The sequence below is a fragment of the Pygoscelis adeliae genome, unplaced genomic scaffold, assembly GCF_000699105.1.
Source record: "Pygoscelis adeliae isolate BGI_AS28 unplaced genomic scaffold, ASM69910v1 Scaffold26, whole genome shotgun sequence".
In the NCBI taxonomy this organism is placed as follows: Eukaryota; Metazoa; Chordata; class Aves; order Sphenisciformes; family Spheniscidae; genus Pygoscelis; species Pygoscelis adeliae.
The window spans coordinates 999101-1017928 of NW_008825104.1; the positions used below are offsets into that span (position 1 = coordinate 999101).

At 37.5% G+C, this 18828-nt stretch overlaps 1 protein-coding gene across 1 annotated transcript in view; it reads right to left on the reverse strand.

Moving 5' to 3' along the window:
* Positions 1-18828, reverse strand: part of SMARCA2 (SWI/SNF related, matrix associated, actin dependent regulator of chromatin, subfamily a, member 2) — an 89040-nt gene that overhangs the window by 55709 nt on the left and 14503 nt on the right. Inside the window, exons 6-17 of the mRNA XM_009327221.1 lie at positions 17482-17652; positions 14460-14513; positions 12840-12970; positions 12576-12636; positions 10912-11012; positions 10459-10606; positions 7140-7303; positions 5278-5344; positions 4603-4713; positions 2861-3103; positions 2452-2565; positions 231-338 (exon numbers count right to left, since the gene is read on the reverse strand). Coding sequence (XP_009325496.1) covers positions 231-338; positions 2452-2565; positions 2861-3103; positions 4603-4713; positions 5278-5344; positions 7140-7303; positions 10459-10606; positions 10912-11012; positions 12576-12636; positions 12840-12970; positions 14460-14513; positions 17482-17652 — 1473 coding nt within the window. The remainder of the gene's footprint in view (positions 1-230; positions 339-2451; positions 2566-2860; positions 3104-4602; positions 4714-5277; positions 5345-7139; positions 7304-10458; positions 10607-10911; positions 11013-12575; positions 12637-12839; positions 12971-14459; positions 14514-17481; positions 17653-18828) is intronic.

Consider the following 18828-nt stretch of genomic DNA (forward strand, 5'->3'; position numbering starts at 1 on the left):
TGCAGAAAGGCACTGTAACTACAGTGAATACAAGTTGTATCTTTTCTTGTGAACAGAGAGCACGAGCTGCAGTCTTGTAAAACAAAAGCATGTCTGATAGAGATTTCTTTTCCCATGACAGATACCTGCAGTAAGAGTCTACGTACTAATTTTATAAAGCAGAAATCATACTGTTAACATGTTTAATCATAATACATCGTTTCCTACATGTTTTAGTCTTTCTTTTGTACCTTCTTGTCTTTTTCAGAACCATCTGTGAGAAGGATTCCCTTGGCTTGCATGTGACGGTACAGGATCTTCTGAAGAGCTGACATATCACATTTGATCACATATTCCACCTAGTGTAAAAAAAAAAAAAAACAACCATAAACACACTGACATAACAATGTTAGTAGAATCTAACTGCAAGTTCTTGTCATCCAAACACAAACCAAAAAACTACTAACCTTTTATCTGTACCCTAACACCACGTATGATTTCAGTGAGCAGCAATCCAACTGCAAGCACAGCAATGAGTATCTCAAAAGATTATCTGAGTCACAACTACTATGAAACAGTTGGATCCTAAGAATGTAACTGCAAAATTGCCAAACATATTTTTTTCTCATTCTGTTATTTTAACAATTTAAAAAATATAATTAAAAATTCATTTTATTTTATGTTTAACATGAATTTAAAAAAAAATATGTTTAATAACCTGTGGACTTTATTATGTCTGTAAAGCATTATAAAAACATTAAGCAAAGCATTATAAAAATATCATCGTTGTATACCTAGCAAATAAGCATCCCTCACAGTGTCTAATTAGCATTATACTTACCTAGGGTGGCATAGAAATATGCCATTTTTTCAACATCAACTAAAACCACAGGGAATTAATCAAGTACTGTATGATCCCCACATACAGTTTGACTTCTTGTTCAGCTTTTTAAAACTGTATTTTTTAAAGCAGTTTTTGACTGCACGCTATCTTTAAATCCAGTAATACAAAGACTTCATACCCCAATTTAACCCATTTTTTTCTATTACCCAATTTCCAGATTACAGTCACTATGTTTTTAATAAGTTATGTAAAATAAAAACAGTCACATAATAAAGCCATGCTAGTGGCTAGAATTCTTTCCAGTGGTGACTAAAAGAAAAAGCGTAAGCTTCCTAATGTTTAATAAATAAATGGAATAAAAATTATCAGGTTATTTTCTTCTCAGAAAGACAGAAGGATGAACTCATTAAAGAGAAGTGACTATTTCTTCAATGGCTTCTTTACCAAGATTTATGAGATCAAATGAAACCAATTAACAGGCTTCAGTCAACAAGTTCAGTCCTCATGGTTGGACTAATTGCTTTTTTCATAAACAAGATAGTAGAAACAAAAAGAAACATGGTCCTCTGAGTACCAGTGTGTATGCAACTTCTAAATCCTCCTCCTCCAATGCCTATTAATGGATTTATCAAATACAGTGGCTCTAACTGCCAGAAATTTGAGTAGAAATAAAGATTTCAGTAATATTAAATGTAAGTGTGTTTCATTCTCAAACAAATGCTTCTGAGGATACTGAGAATCTGACATTTGAAGGAACAGAGAGTCACAACAGTAATAGTGTTCACAACATTGTAAAGATGAGAAAGAAATCTTAAAAAAGCCTCTCCTTTGAGTACTGTCACTAAGCATCTGTACAGGGCTCTTTGTTCATTCAGTCTGTGTTAGTCAGCTCATAACACAACTTAGAAAAATTTCATTTTGGTATGGTTTTAACCCAGTTGACCTTAGCATCAAATTTGCCCTAGCACACCTTCAAAGTCACTTTTTTATTTAGTTGCTGTGGTTATTCTGGGAAGGGTGAATGGGAGAAGTGATGCAGGATTGCAGAGGAGGACAGGGTGCGGCAAGATGAGTTGCCCAGAGATAAAAACAATGAATTTTCAAATCAAAAGAGAATTTTATGTTCTGAATTAAAAAGCCACTAGTTAAAAAAAAACTTGTGCAATTTCAACAAGACACTTCACACACCTCCTCAAATATTAACACAGGACCAAATTCTGCCTGCTTTATAAAGTCCAGTAGTCCTTTAGGAGTTTCAGTGAACTAGCTAAGAGAGCAAAGGTTCTACCCAGTGCAGAGAGGATGGGACAGGACAAAATCTAATCGTCACTGTATGGCTGACTCACTTACAACTTGAAACCAGTTATTATGGAAATAAGTTGCATGTCTTATATGGATGACTACAAACAGAATTAAAGCTGTAAGACTGGTGAGGAATCCTGAGAATGCAGAAACTTCAGGTATTCAGGCTTCCTCAGTGACCAACTTTCTTTGCAGAGTTATAAACGAACCACAACAATAACAGATGCTAAAGAAGCCCTCTTCTGTAAAATAAATCTGAAAAAGGAACATTACATAATGCTTAAAAAAAGTATTAAGCCCCTTCCACAACTCCTTTCATTGCAAACCTTTTCTGGCAGTTGAGACTCAACCTCTTTCTTCAATCTTCTCAGCAAGAAGGGTCGGAGCACTTTATGGAGACGACGGATGATCAGAATAGTTTCTTCTTCATTTAAGTCCACCTACAGAAGTTTATAGAAGTCACTACAAGGCAACTCAGTGTATTAGGTAATGTCTTCTCTCACATGAAAGCTTAAGTATGCACAGTAATTACTTCCATGTTACAACCAAACTGACCCCGAGTCAAAAAAGACACTGATATTAAAATTTTCTGGCATTATAAAAAAGGTGGCTTTTAGTTACATTAATTCCCTAAGTACCAGGGAGAGTTCAAACATTAATCCTTCTGTATAAGCTCCTTTCTGTTTTCACCAAATTGGTTTGTTTCTGATGTTTTAAAAAAAACTGCCACAGTACCCTTTCTCCAGTCATGGCAAATGGAGCGTTGAACCACTGTTCAAAGGTGCTACAGCTCTTGAAAATGGTTGGAAGGAGGAAATTGAGAAGAGCCCATAGTTCAGGCAGTTTGTTCTGCAATGGAGTCCCAGTCAGCAGTATTCGCCTAGGGGCCACATAGTGAGTATTCAAGACCTGAGTCAGCTTGCAGTGATGGTTCTTCATTCGATGGCCTTCATCTACTATCATGTATTTCCATCGAATCTGCAAGAAAAGAAGAAAAGTTGGCAAAGTTAGAGCAGGTCAGACTTAGTCAAATTCCTCCCAACAGGTGTAGAACAAAAATATTTAAAGCCTGAGACATCAGTCATTCTCATTTATGAGAAAAGCCAAATCAAGCATTATCCAAGTACCAGTGCCCTTGCAAGCAGCAAAAATAGAAACAAACACTAGGTATGCTGAATCTGATACTGAATTCTGATTTGAATTGCAACAGCGAACAGCGGATTCCTCCCATTTCTGGGAAAGAGATTAGGGTGACCGCCTCTTCAAGGCCAGAATACGGTTCACAGGGGAAGAAAGAGACCACATAAACTCCAAATAAATCTCTCTGCAACAAGAACCTTGACAGGAGACAAAAGCATTTTCAGACAAAATAACTATGCTCACAAACAACAGCAACCCTGAACTTTGTTTTGTTCCAGCTAATCCTATGTTTTTACTCAAGAACAAAGCAGCATAATTACGATCATCTCATCTCAGTTAATGCATCTTCAAATAAAGTTTCTATCTCTTAATGTGAAAGCTTAAATGCAGTCACAGAAGATGTTGAAAGAAAGTTGCTCTAGCTCTCTGTTACCACCTCTCACAACTAGGAAGGCCTCGGTTTGTACTTTCTTAGGTGCTAACTAATTCCATTTCCCAGGACATGTTGAATGGCATAGTGCTGTCCCTCCTATCTTTTAGCAAGGGTGGGCAAAAACTAAAGGGGAAGGAAAACTCTGCACTCCCAAACTGTTCTCAAGTGTTCAGAATTATGCTAAGAAAATGCACTGCCTTTGTATCAGAGAGGAAAAATGAATTATCTAAATATGCAGTACGTAACAGAATGAAATAAAGTGAAAATGAACAACAAAGGGACAGTAGGACCATATGGTTTCTCCATATGGCAAAATACCTCCTTAGTCTGCTTTGTGTGTACACGAAGCAGTCTTACCGTACAGTAGCTTTCAAATTAGTTCATTACATTTAAGACACACCTATTGACAGTTCGTGAGCCTTTAAGAACTGGGCCATGTGTAGTAAAGAGTCTGGATACCAAATTCATGATACAGGTAACTATTTAGTCATTTGGGGAAAAGTGACCACATAGCTGGTAAGGCTCTAGTAAGAGTGAGCTTCAGGTCAGAAACAATGGAAAAAATTGAAGTCAGGACTGCCAATTAGGTTAAATGCTGTTAAGCAGAGGGGAGAAAAGTCATGTTTTTCCAAGGACAGGCAGATATACAGTACTGACAGAACTGCACAAAGGAATTAGTCTCCTGGCCACATTCACGAAAATCCTGGTGTTTACAGGGAGAAGAGCTGTGACTGAGAAGTCCAATCATAAACAGAGGAATAGAGAAGTAAATGAAAGGTTTAACTTTTACTGAAGGACAAAACAACAACTCAGGACTTCCCTATAAAACAAAAATGTGTTTCGTGCTATGCACCATTTGAAGCTCTTGAAGGTCTTGCTGTTAAGAGATGACAGTCATTACTACCTTAGCAAGGATATGTTTGTCCTTTATTATGTACTCATAAGTAGTTAAAAGAACATTAAATTTTCCACTTCGAAGCTGAGGAACAAGTGAGCGGCGCATTGCAGGTGTACCCTAAAAGAGAGAGAGAAGTGAGTAGTTACTCTTTCTTCTGATGAAGAAAATACATCATTTTTACGAATTAGCAGACACAGAGCAACCACACGAACTTGTAATCCTACAGTACTGCAAACAATATATCAATGCATTCCAGACTTCTTCAGAGTGCTTTCCCTAAATGGTTGCTAGACTGTAAAGCTCTGTTTGAGGGGCACTGGAAACATGTAGCTACTGGTCTAGTCTCCTTACAAATTGCTTGGCTGTACCATTACTAGAGTAGCCAAACAGCAAAGTATTCAGCTATGTATAAAATATGACGTAGTTATCATTTGTATTACTCTCATCAGAAGCCTTGCAATGTGATAATTTACAATTTTACTCTGCATTTCACTATATGAAAGTAGTTACAGTTTATTACAGTCTTCTTCTTAGAATGATTAACTCTCACTGCTGAGTACCTGATATATATGACAAAACTTCAAGAGCAAACAGTTTAAAAATGCACATGCAGAGGCAGAGGAAAAACTGGCTCTATTCTCACACCATCAACTCTATAATCATACAAAAAGCAAATCAAACCTTGTAAGATATCTTCACGACAGAAGGAGCCCATTTGTCAAATTCGTATGTCCAATTGGATAAAGTCCTATCATAGAGATTATAAAGAAAAAGTAAGATATTTCATCATTTGCAGGTCAAACTTTATAAATGTTTCCAAGTGGTTGCCAACTTTACAACACACTTCACGTAATCAACCCCCATAATTAACAGTATATTTAAAAAAATGCACTTTATACACCATAATGATATACAAGCATCTCTGAGAGGGGGGTAAACAGAAAAAAGTGTGAAACCCACTTTCAGTTCATATTCAGGGGCCTCTTTGAAACCAATTCAGAGTAGTATTTTACATGCATCTTTGTATTTTAGAGCATATTAAGGACAACAAATATAACCCTGAACAAAAAATAGAGTTGTAAGTTCTTTTATACTACTTATCATCCAAAAACTGACGTTACAACTTTCCAAATACAGCCTTATGAAGTTGTTAACAGAATTCATCTGTGCTCTACTTGAGTAGAACTACTCATAGTGCCATCCAGTGCCACTATGCAGGTCTGTTTTTGCACTGTTTCTGCTGTTGGATCACAACAAATAAGTTTCTATGGCTAAGCTAGTTGCTGTCATGATACAGCAGCAAAAAATAACCTTGAGATTTTTTGGTTGCTTGCCTTTTTTTTTTTTTTTTTTCCTTACTGGACCTGTGATGGCAGCAGTACTAGCTGTTAAGAAAAGGCAGGGAAAGGTGGCTTTTAAAATGTATACGAGAAAGAAATTTCAGGTCCTCCTTTTTAGAAACACAAGAAAAATCATTACAGAGTACTTAAAAGAAACCTGATTTTTTTACTACGCCCATGTGACATCTGACATTAGTAACACCCTCCCTTTAAACTTTGTTTTACTTTACAGATCTTCTCCCAGCCATTTCTTTTCACACTAAAGCTCATCATTTGTATTCATACAATTAGGCACAGCAGTGGTATTTATATTAGTCAATCTGTTACTACTGCAGCACAACCAGAAGACAGGATACCTCAAAAGAAATCAAGAGATGGCCACAAATAAAATTCATCCCTATCCTACAACCCATTTGCACACTCAGCACAATTGGTGGACAAATTATCTAACGGGATAGGGATGCCAGGGATCTTCTGCACATCAATCAAGTCACTTACACACAAAAATAAGCAAACAACCCCTGAATATCCTACATCAGTTTTACAGGGCCTGACAGTTTTTATTTATAACACAGCACTTCAAATCACTAAAACCCACACCTCACCTTTGGAGAAAGGAAAATGCAGTAAAAGAAACATATAATTCAAGCAGCACCTTGGAAACCTAAGGAAAAGCAAAAGGGGGCAGCACACTAAACAATCATAATCTGGACACCTGACTGAAGTGTGAATATCACTCATCAAGGCTACATCCAGGGCTAGTTATGCAGTACCTAAAAGATCATTCAACCTCATTAAAGCATGATTACTTGGTATCAGATGGGGTGCCAATCGTTTAAAGAATTAAGCAACAGATTTTTAATATCACAGTTAAAGTTGAATGGGGAACAGCAGGCGTGATATGAAAGAAATACCATCCCCCTCTTCTGGCTTAAGAGTGAATTACAGTAAATTCACTACTCAGTTTGCCGAAAGAGTGAACAGTGAAACTAATGGAATCAAGTGCTTTATCAGCCTTCTGACGACCCTTCCAATGCCAGACAATCACCTGGGAGGAAATGATCAAAGAAAACACTGAATACATGCTCAGTGTAATCTCACTGTGCACCTCATCTTGTCATTACATGAAAAACAAGTATGTGTCCAAATAAACGAATCTGCAATGCTTAGAATGATAACAGCAGAAAGAGATCCTTTACTTACGAAAGGGGAACAATGATGAGATAGGGGCCATTGAGTCTTTTGTGCTCCATCAGGTAAGTGATAAGTGCAATAGTCTGTATTGTCTTTCCTAGTCCCATTTCATCAGCTAAAATTCCATTCAGATTGTTATTATAGAGTGAAACCATCCATTCCAGTCCCTGGAGCTGAAATGAAGAATAATAGTTTCAGTTATTTAAAACCGACACAAATAATTAACACCAGTACTACAGAGCCAAGGTTCTGATGTCCCTGCCTACTTAGACATTGGATTTCCTTTAATAATACTATATGCACAGGGATCCCTGGCTATTTTAACACCTTGCCCCCCCAAAAAAGAATCAAAACAAGATAAATTTCTGGTAACAGCTATATGGAAATCATCACTCCTGCTTAGCAGAGCCCATAATATGAAGTCAGATTTCATACATGGAGGTTTTTTTGTACTGCACGCAAAGCAACACAGGCACTCAGATGTAAGGTTGATAAATACTTAACATTACAAGAGTTTGTTCTTCAATTTCAACACTGCCAAATGTTAAACTTTGTGTACATTTCATGCATTTGCCTGTGTCAGTTAAAATCTTTCAAAACCAAACCCATCAAGTCTGCACAAAATATGTAAGCCTCACACTTGCCAACTGCATCACTGGTATGCTACAGCTCTCGTAGCACTTGTCCATTTAGTGCCTGCTGTCCATACCTCCACATGTCAGAGTAGGCCCCCTTTGTCCAATTATGCCTTGTGTATAAAAATCCCAGAGCTGGAAGGAAGCCAGAGTATTGTAGCCAAGAAATGCCTACATAACAGAGTTTCACACTCCAAGGAGTACTGCTAGAAAGCACTGACTCAGATTATTCCCTTGTCACACAGACTTCCACATGTGTGTGTATCACACATTACTCATGCAAGCGCAAAGTAAGTTTTTGCTTCTAAGATCCAGACTTTTGGTGTGTCTCATGCATGGAGAGAGAAATAAATTAAGAGGCCTGAGAAAGTTCAGAGAGAACACAGTACATGCTTGAAGTAACCTTTGTTGTCTATGTGAGAGTATCCAAAATAACGTTGCCAATTTACTGGCTTTATGTACATGCTGACTGATTTATGTTTAAGTATTAAATACTCAGGCCACCAAGAGTTGATCAGAATTTGTTCTGCAACCGTATGTCCCACTTACAAAGTAGCTTCAGAATTGAGAATAGAAAAACCGTGTTTTCTACGTCATTGAACTTTCTCCACTGACATATACCAGTATGAAGGAAGAGGCACTCTGACCAAACTCGACAGTAAGAAACATGGAAAAGCAGAAAAAAAAGTTGAGAAGGAAAAAGCATGTAAAATCTAGACAGGGAAATACAGGGAGTGAAGGGGAAAGTCGCAGAAGAGTCTCCTTCAGAACATTCTTGCTGGAACCAAAGCCAAGCCTCAATATTCCTGACATAAAGCTCCTTAGACAAGTATGCCTCTTACCTCTGGTGGAATTACTATATAGAACAGACATTATAAAGAACAAATCTACTTATTCAATTGCTAGATATCACATTGAGCAGCTAATGGACCTGCTCTAATTGGCAATCCCTGTGAGTGTCTGTGTAACTCCACAAACTGAATTATTTTGCTTTGTGGCACTGTCATGCCACAGCTGGCAGGCAGCTGAACACCACACAGCCATTCGCTCACTCCCCGCCCACAGTGGGATGGGTGAGAGAATCAGGGAAAAAGAAAGAAAAAAAAAGTAAGATTCATGGGTTGCGATAAAGTCAGTTTAATAGGACAGAAAAGGAAGGGAAAATATAATAATAATAATAACAACAACAATAATAATAATAATAGAGAATATACAAAATAAGGGATGCACAATGCAATTGCTCACCACCCGCTGACAAATGCCCAGCCACCTCCCAGGCAGCGGCCCCCCCGGCCAGCTTTCCCCCAGTTTATGTACCGAGCATGACGTCACATGGTATGGAATGTCCCTTTGGCCAGTTTGGGTCAGCTGTCCTGGCTGTGCCCCCTCCCAGCTTCTTGGGCACCTCCAGCCTTCTCAGCTGGTAGAGCATGGGAAGCCAAAAAGTCCTTGACTAGTGTAAGCACTGCTTAGCAACAACTAACAGATCAGTGTGTAATCAACATTGTTCTCATCCTAAATCCAAAACACAGCACTACCAGCTACCTTAACTCTATCCCTGCCAAAACCAGGACAGGCACACAGGGAAATCGCACTGCAAAACACAGATCTGCATAACCTAAGAATATTTTTATGTTTCCTAAGTAACTACAACTGAGGAAGTAAAGGAATTATTGCAATCTTAATTTCCCATCCATGAGCACTTCAAAACAGTATGGCCATCAAATTAGTATTGTTATACACTATTCATTTAGTATATCAGGTAAACCTTCCCAGCCAATGAATCAGGATTATGCAGTAAAGAAGGTTGCTGACTGCATCTGTTGTCTCCCTGCTTCATTGGGTGCACAAGCTGGACAACATATTGACAATGAGAATCATAGAATTCATACATAGAATCATTAAGGTTGGAAAAGACTTCTAAGATCATTGAGTCCAACCGTCAACCCAACACCACCATGCCCACTAAACCATGTCCCTAAGCGCCTCATCTACACGTCTTTTAAATACTTCCAGGGATGGTGACTCAACCACTTCCCTGGGCAGCCTGTTCCAACGTTTAACCACTCTTTCAGTAAAGAAATTTTTCCTCACGTCCAATCTAAACCTCCCCTGGTGCAACTTGAGGCCATTTCCTCTCGTCCTATCACTAGTTACTTGGGAGAAGACATGAATCTATCTTATGTCAGAATACAAAAGTTCCTAGTTACTAAATCCACTGAATGTCTGTAAAGAATACAGAGACATCAACCTCCATAGTCAAATATTTTTCTTGTTTCCAAATTTTATCACTGCACTAAAATACTAGGATCTTAATTAAAAAATAAAATCCTAAACTTTCAAATATTGGAAGAAGAAAAAATATTGTTAACCCACCACAAATGAAAACAATAAGCAGAATTGAAATTCCATGTCAATGAGAATGATAACAAAACCAAAATACTATTGGTCTGCAATGAAAAAAAAAGTTACAGGTATATGCAGAAAGTTGGTATTATTATGCAAGCAGTATGTATGGAACGTTACCTGTGATAGGTAACCGTGATTGCTTTGTCCATATAATTCCCAAATTCTAACCTACTAGAGATCTTGTATTTCTTAACAGATTTTCAGTTTGCCACTTGAAATACCACATTGAAATGTCGAGCGTAATTCCAAGTTTTAAATATTTTAATGTTTTAATTATTTCTCACCTGATAATGTTTTAGTGTGCCATTAATAAGAAGAGAAGACTGCTTTTCCACCCTTTCTGTGATTGCATGAGCAACAGTGTAGTAGGACTGAGACCCTCTAGCACTATATTGCATGCTATATTCATCATCTACATCTTGTTTGGCTGTCCTGGAAAGTCAGAAAAAGAACTGAAGTGAATTCTCACAAACAAACAGGTTTTTTGACCACATCTCACATATGTATGTCTAAAGAAACAGTGCAAATCCCCAACTGTGGCAAGTACACCAAAGGATGCAAGCTACTTGTACAAACAGTACACAGTTAATACCAAATGATCATGTTCCTTCTCCTGCAGATGTTCATGCCAGAGAAGCTACCACAACTCACTGTAATCTAGAGCAAGCTACTCTTGGGAAACGCCACTGTAAGAAATCACAATTCCTAACAAAAACTAGCACCTAAAGAACACTCACTCAATGATTTGCTTTGCATCTTTCTCAGAAACTTCCTCACTGTTAGGATCCAGGAGTATCTTCTCATCTGCTTCTAACCTGCTTGATTCTTCTTCATCATCCTACAGAATACAGAAAAAGAACAGGGGTGCTGGGAAGTACAACATCTTCTTAAGTCATACTTTCAACTGGCATTCACATATTGGTAGCTTTCATTGGTCAATGCTTTATGGTAGAAACCTGAATCACAAAGTTCAACTTACACCTATTCTGCAACAGAACTGCACTGCAGCACAACAAAAAGGTAATTTTTGACATACATTAACCAACAGGAAGTCATGATACTTTGAAATAAAAAGTATTTTCCCCTTTAATGATCTTACTTTTAAAAGCCTTATTGTCTACCGTGTTCACGGAGAGGATTCCAATACCAATATTATCGTCTCGATAATATACACATCATGTACATTTATATCATATTCCATATGTGTGATAATCTAATAAAGCTTAAAAAACTGCCAAGAACTGCTGTTTTAGGCTTCTAGTTTCTTCACTTTTTAAAAACAGACCACACTTTTACTCTTTTTAAAATAACTTAATTTTTCTTCTGGCTACAGTTGCAATGGATAACCAACAACTTAAAATCTTACTAATGAAGCTGAACATAACACTGCTCTGAGTTCTGCAAGTGTATCCTCCTAAGAATGATTTCCCCAGCTCTAAACAACACTGCTGATAAAGAGTCTGTGCTAAAAATATGGGCATCTGTCTTTTAACATTCCTCCTAGAATCTGACAGGTATCAGGCCTTCCCCTCCTATCTTAATACTAAGAGTCTTGTAGAATTACATTAGCAGTAATTAGTCCTACAAAGGCATGTACTTTAACATCATACAGTCCAGTCAGTTTCAGTGGTCATTTGGTCTAGTATTGTAAAGACTGCTAGACTTAGGAGATTTAAATTCTATACCTAGTTCTGTTACTAGCATGTTGATTGAACATGGTCCTTCTCTAACCCTCAGTTTTCCTCACCTTCAGAAAGTACTTGTCTGAAAAATGCTATGCAAGTATCAGTATTGATTATTCATAGTATCTAATATTATGACCTTGTAGGGTTGGGATCTTTGCGTGTGTTAATTTTAAGATTCCTTTTAGAATTTTTGTAATAATAGTATTTGCATCACTATTAAACTACTGAACAAATAAGCCTACCCTGAACAGTCTGAACCTAAATCCCTGACATAATCCCTAACTTTTTAATAAACATAATATATAAATAATAACTGTGTTATTCAGAATTGCTAATAAAACCTCCAATGCATAAACATTAAAGACGTTAACTTCATTCAGCACAAAGCCACAATACAGCCTTTCTGACATATATTTTAAAATAGGAACCGGCTTATATTCTCTGGTTCATGATTATTAATAGTCAGAGTAAAATATTTACTTTTCCTAACCCCAATTACCAGTTAGGCATTTACAGCACATATAAAGGGCAACTGCTATGAACTCAAAAGAATTACAAAACCAGTTACTTTTCCTGTTTGTATTATTCTTAAAACAGCTACACATCTCCTATCACTTTCTCTTCCTTCCTTATTAAAAAGAGGAAAATATCACATGGAATAAGTACTTGTTTTTTACTGTATTACTTGTCACAGTATTTCTCCCAAAGACACACACCTCCTCCTCATATTCAGAGCCACTTTCATCTTCACTGTCTGACCTGGGTGCAACTTCATAGCTGTACAAAGACAACAGAAAGATTATGAATTACAGATAACAAGAGGAGGGATTGGGTTCAATACACCTCCTACTCAACTTAAACATAATAAATTAAAAGAAGAATAGAATAGAATAGAATAGAATAGAATAAAGAATAACTAAGAGAAGCCCATGAAAAAATCAATGCAAATAGAAAAAGCAGTTTGAATGCTATCTACTTACCCGGGGTTCATTTCCAGCCAAGCATCCAGCTGACTTGCTTTTGGTGCTTCTGGTCCAAGAAGAACTTTGCCTGTTTCAGTGTGAGTCACTTTGACTGGAAGGTCACTCATCTGACTGCTCTCATCTATGGGCTAAAAATTCAAGTGAAATTTTATACCGTAAGGCAACTGAATTTCACGTTTGTCATACATAATAAAAAGAACTAATAGCACCTTCAAAATTCCAGATCTAAACAGGCAGTGAAGTTTTGTTATTAGAAGCCACACGTTACCACATGGCTATCAAGCCAACACTGAGTCACAGTATTTCTGTGTGTTACATATTCTATTGTGGATGTGTGACATCCACAAATATATCCCAGTATTCCAAATAAATTAACAAGAGCAGCATGGAAAAGAATACACTGTTGGCTTCTGTGAAACAAGACACAAGGTATGTATGCTTATACGCATTTAATCCTGTTATTTATGCCAATGGACATTTGTAACAGAATAACATACGTTGATCTTATGACCTTTTCTGTTATATGGAGAAACAAGGATGTAACAATTTAGCTAACTTTTTAAGTAAAGAAGGCCTATTTTAAAGATTCACTGTCCTGACTTCTTCAATTAAGCTGATAAAGCACCTGCAATAACAAAACCTTTTACTTATTCTGGTGCTCTAACAAAACCGGAATAGCATAATTACTTTTTCTGTTACTTCTTTGCCCTGTTTAATCACAGGTTTTCTACTTTAAAAACTTTTTGCCTTCTACCACTGATTCTACTTAAGAATCTTTTCCTAATATATATATGAACAAGAAAAAATAATTCTGAACAGTTATAAATACAGTGACTGACAGAGTATAAAACTTAGCCCATTTCCATAAATACTGATGTTACAGGAATGTTATGTGCGTTCTCCTTGTGCAACCGTAAATATATTAAAGGATTTTGCTATAACTCTTTTAACTACATCAGCAAAAATATCACTTGCAAGTATAAAAAAGACCAAAAGTAAAACAATAAATACAATTCTAAAGTCTTTATATAAAAATAAAATAGAACAGAAAAATGGCATTAACGGAATAGCTCTTAATGAGGCAGCATATGCTCTGCTACTGAATGAAAAAAATTATTCAAAGAATGACACAGAAAAATTACTCATTTCCGTTTGCTTCTGAGAAGAAAGAACTTTCAGATGTCTTAAGCCATCATAATACTATAGTCTGTCCTGTGTCTGAAAGGTAATTACATGCAAAGTCAACAATGTATTTTATAAAAATGAGAAGCTAGACTATATTGTGTTTACAACCTCATTTTAGAAAGTAAATGATGTCTACACACGGACTGCAAGAAAACCATTTACTTTTAAGCATACAACAAAGCTGAGAGGGATTCTTCAGCATACTCAGTGATAGATTCAATATATTTTTCTTTTAGTCTTCAACTTTCTGAAAAGAAACAGGCTAGTTTAAATGTTAATCTAGGTAATTTTTGTTCCTGGTTATAAACAACAGCTCTTCTTAGAACTTTTGTGGTCATGTTTTTTTTTTAACCTACAGCAATGGCACACAGAACAATCACTGGAAAGTTTATAAAAAAAAACAACAAAAAAAACACTTTGTAAAATTCATACCTCTCCATCAGGACCAAGACCAGATGCCATTCCTTCTGCATTTTCTTCAGCCTTCTACAACAAATGAAGAAGTGAAAATATCACGGTCAGATTACAAGTGTAGAGGGAATACTTTATATGATGTGTTTTGGACCATGAATATGTTTCACCCTATTTCTGAATAGCCTGGGATGCACGTAATTTAAGGTGTGGGTGGATATAGGTAGAGATAGGCATAGAGTTACTACCACACACACAAACCATCTACTAGTATGAACAGGGTACGTACAACACCTCTAGTCACTGTAATAAATCTGCATCTAAATCGGCTAGCCTACTGAATTTCTGGTCCAGACCTAAAGCTCAGTTGCTTACAGGCTGTGCTAACACAAATAAAATAGTAATTAATTTTCATGCGATTTACTATTAATTTCCTCTAAGGTCCTTTAATCTCAGTTTCGGAGGTGTCACCAGGCATGACACATTGTGTATTTGTGCAAGCACTTTTATTTTGGGTATGTACACAATTTTTTTTTGGTCTGACAACTAACTAGAAGGGGTATTTTGGGAGTTCAATTAAGTCTAGACCACAATTACTCAAATTACAAACAAAAAGAACCCTGGAGTTCTTAGCTGGAGTAAGCTAGATTTTTTTCTCCCCAGACACCACTCCAAGAAATAAGCAGAATCTTCATCAAAGCCTGTCCTCTTTTACCCTACTTAAAAATGCCAGGATAGTATGAGAAAATGGAAGACATAGTTTGCTTCTGAATTGGAACTTTCCTAAACAATTCTGACAACGAGCAAGAAAGAATAGGATACAGCTTCTGCTCCTGTCACAGTGCTGGGTTTGTAGTACTACAGCAGTTTTATTTTGGTTACCAATGTAAACAGATCAGACTAACAACAAGAACAGATCTCTTAAATAGTGTTTTGCAGATAAACAACTTCCAAGTATCATTAACGTGTGTGATAAATGTAGATAATCCAGTTGTTTCTTTTTTTTAAGAAGTATACTTAAGGAATAGCTGCACTTCCGAATATTGAGCTCAACCTCAATATCTGCTTCAGATCAAGACTTGAGCCTTTGCCATTAAAGTCCATTTTCCAAGGCATGAACTTCAAATGAACATGCAGCAGCAGACACGGGTCAAGTCTACATTTTAAAAAAAGTTTATTCTTATTTCTTTTACACAGCCATCATACTTCAGGACATATGCCTAATTACCTCTGTTAACTACCCTTTCATTAGTATTACCAAAAAAGGAAATCTGATTAAGCTTAATTCTACTCTAAAACCTTTAAAATATTTATGAAGAATGAAATTCTTTAATATACAGAAAATAACCTGAAGGACTTATAAATACTTCACTGGGCTACACAAATGTCATTGGTCCTGCTCACTGCAACAATAGCTGATGCTCCTAAGAACAACATCAATATGAGCTTGAAGGCTGCTTGCTTCAGCATTCCTGGGCAGCAGGTATGTCTGCTGACAAAGAAAGGAACTGTACCAGAATTGAAGAGCTTAAACAAACAGAGGGGCAGGGTAAGTTACAATAGCATATATCTGGCCTCAGCTGAACAAGCTACATTGACTGAGGATATTTCTTCCTTGGATGAACAAGGGGAGGGGTCCATTCTTTTGCACGTGAGACTGCTCTCTAATACATAAAGACTGTTACAGCTTAGCTACAGTCAATGGAAAGAACCTTACAACTCAAACAAACCACCACAAATAAGCAGTAAGCATCAGTGCTGTTCACTGTGCAAAGATCAGATCCTGCTGTGAGAGCAGAAACGTTTACAACCTATAGTTAAAAATTATTTTGGCCAGAAGATACTGTTCCTCGTACATACTTCAGCTAAACTGACACAGAAATAGAAAGATTATCACAAATGTGGATTGTTGAAGGAATTAATATTTTTCATTAGAGCAGTGCATTTACTCCACACACTATCTCATTAAGGATTGTCTCTACCGTGAATTCTGTATATTAAATCAGGTCTGTTCTCACCGGTAATACAGGTCAAGAACCCCGTTAAGTTACATCTTAACTTTGTAGGTGGGGGATTGTTCCTATGTTAAGAGCGTACTCTCAACAAAAAGTACAGAGGTTCTGGAGGGGGACAGAAGAAAACATGGAGCATTTTTTAGGCCATTAATCTCCAAAATTAGAATTTTTTATATGCTGGTATTTATTAGCATATTTAAAGTGCTGTTTGTAAACCATGTAAATATAATGTTTATAATTGTATCAGTGATTAGTAGCAAACCAGGCATGGAAATGGATTATAAAAATCCTCTTAACCATCCTGCAAGAGATGAAAGGTACTCAGAGGTCACAAAAATGACAAATCATTATTTAATGATTATTTCACACACAAATTATTATTTTCACACACAAATTATTTTTTCGAAAATAGCACTGTTCAGTTTCCACAACGAGTCTCTCTCACAGGGTAAAATATTTCATACAAAGAAAACTAAGTTTGAAAAGCTTCAGTTAAATGTTAACAATGTACAATGAACGATACTACGGGCAGAATACCCGTTTACTATAATAAACCTACCCAAATTCTTTGTCTCTAGTCGTTTCCAAGGGTCCTACAAAATAGACTGAGCCAAGTGTAGAACTGTGAAGGTCTAAAAAAGTTACCCTGTAGGAAACAGCTACACAAACCAGACTTTTCCCATCTTCTTTGTACAATGTATTTTGGACCCACTGGATCCTTTTTGGGTACTTTAATCCTAATTTACATGTCTGGCCCAATTTTGCCTGTAGAATCAGCAAATCAATGTTAACAGCCCACAATTTTCTAATCCTGCCTCCTTCCCACCTTCTTTGGAATTAATGATAGCAAATTTCTTAGATATTTCAGTAGAGAGAGAGATGAGTTCCCTCACTGTTAAGAATTTGGCAGTGTAGATGATTTTAGATACTCTGGTATGTGTATGACAATTGGGTACCGCTATATTTATCAACATTAAAATTGGATTTGAAGAAGAGATGGCCTCAAAATACCAGCTGTAAATACTTGCCTTCTTTCTTCTCCTTCTCTTCTTCTTCTCTTTGGCTGCTTGTGCCTGTTTATGCTCCCATACCAGGTTAGTCAAGTTAGCCACATACTCATCTGTTTGCTGCAATAAGTACGCGAGGCGTCTATCTTTCTTTTGGTCAATCAGCTTACGGTAGCCTTCTTCATCTTCAGCCTAGCAATACAAAACAGACATCAGCCATGACCGAAATGATTCCAAAGAAACACCAACCAACTCCTATGTCAATAATCATGTCTTATCTTAGTTAGGTCATCATGATCTGCGTAGGGGGACAACTAGATGGGTAAAGAACTCATTGGATGATCAGGCCCAGAGGGTCATACATTTGTGTTAATGGGTCATAGAATCATAGACTCATAGAATCACAGACTGGTTTGGGTTGGAAGGGACCTTAAAGATCATCTAGTGCCAAGCCCCCTGCCATGGGCAAGGACACATTCCACTAGACCAGGTTGCTCAGAGCCCCATCCAATCTGACCTTGAACACTTCCAGGGAGGGGGCATCCACAACTTCTCTGGGCAACCTGTTCCAGTGTCTCATCACCCTCACAGTAAAGAATTTCTTCCTAATATCTGATCTAAATCTACCTTCTTTCAGTTTAAAACCATTATCCCTTGTCCTATCACTACACTCCCTGACAAAGAGTCCCTCCCCATCTTTCCTACAGGCCACTTTTAAGTACTGGAAGGCCGCTATAAGGTCTCCCTGGAGTTTTCCCTTCTCCAGGCTAAACAATCCCAAAACTCTCAGCCTGTCTTCATAGGGTAGGTGCTCCAGCCCCCTGATCATCTACGTTGCCCTCCTCTGGACCCAATCCAACAGGTCCATGTCTTTTTTATGCTGGGGGCCCCGGAGCTGAACACAGGTGGAGTGGGGTCTCACCAGAGCTGAGTAGAGGGGGAGAATCACCTCCCTCGACCTGCTGGCCATGCTGCTTTTGATGCAGCACAGGATGCGATTGACATTTGGGGCTGCGAGCGCACATTGCCAGCTCATGTCCAGTTTTTCATCCACCAATACCCCCAAGTCCTTCTCCGCAGGGCTGCGGAGGGTCATACTCTATCTGCAGACAGTAAGAAGAGGGATACCACAGGGGTCTATCCTGGGGCATGTTGTGTTTAGTATCTCTATCAGTGACCCAGAGGAAAGGATGGAGGGCACTCTAGTTCAAGTTTGCAGATGACACAAAACTGGGCAATACCAGTCAATATGATCAAAGGCTGGGCTGCACTTCAGAAGGACTTGAACAAGCAGAGAAGTTGTGCCATTTCTGACCTTAGAGGTTTTCAAGACATGACTGAAAAAAGCCTTGAGCAACCTGCTTTGAA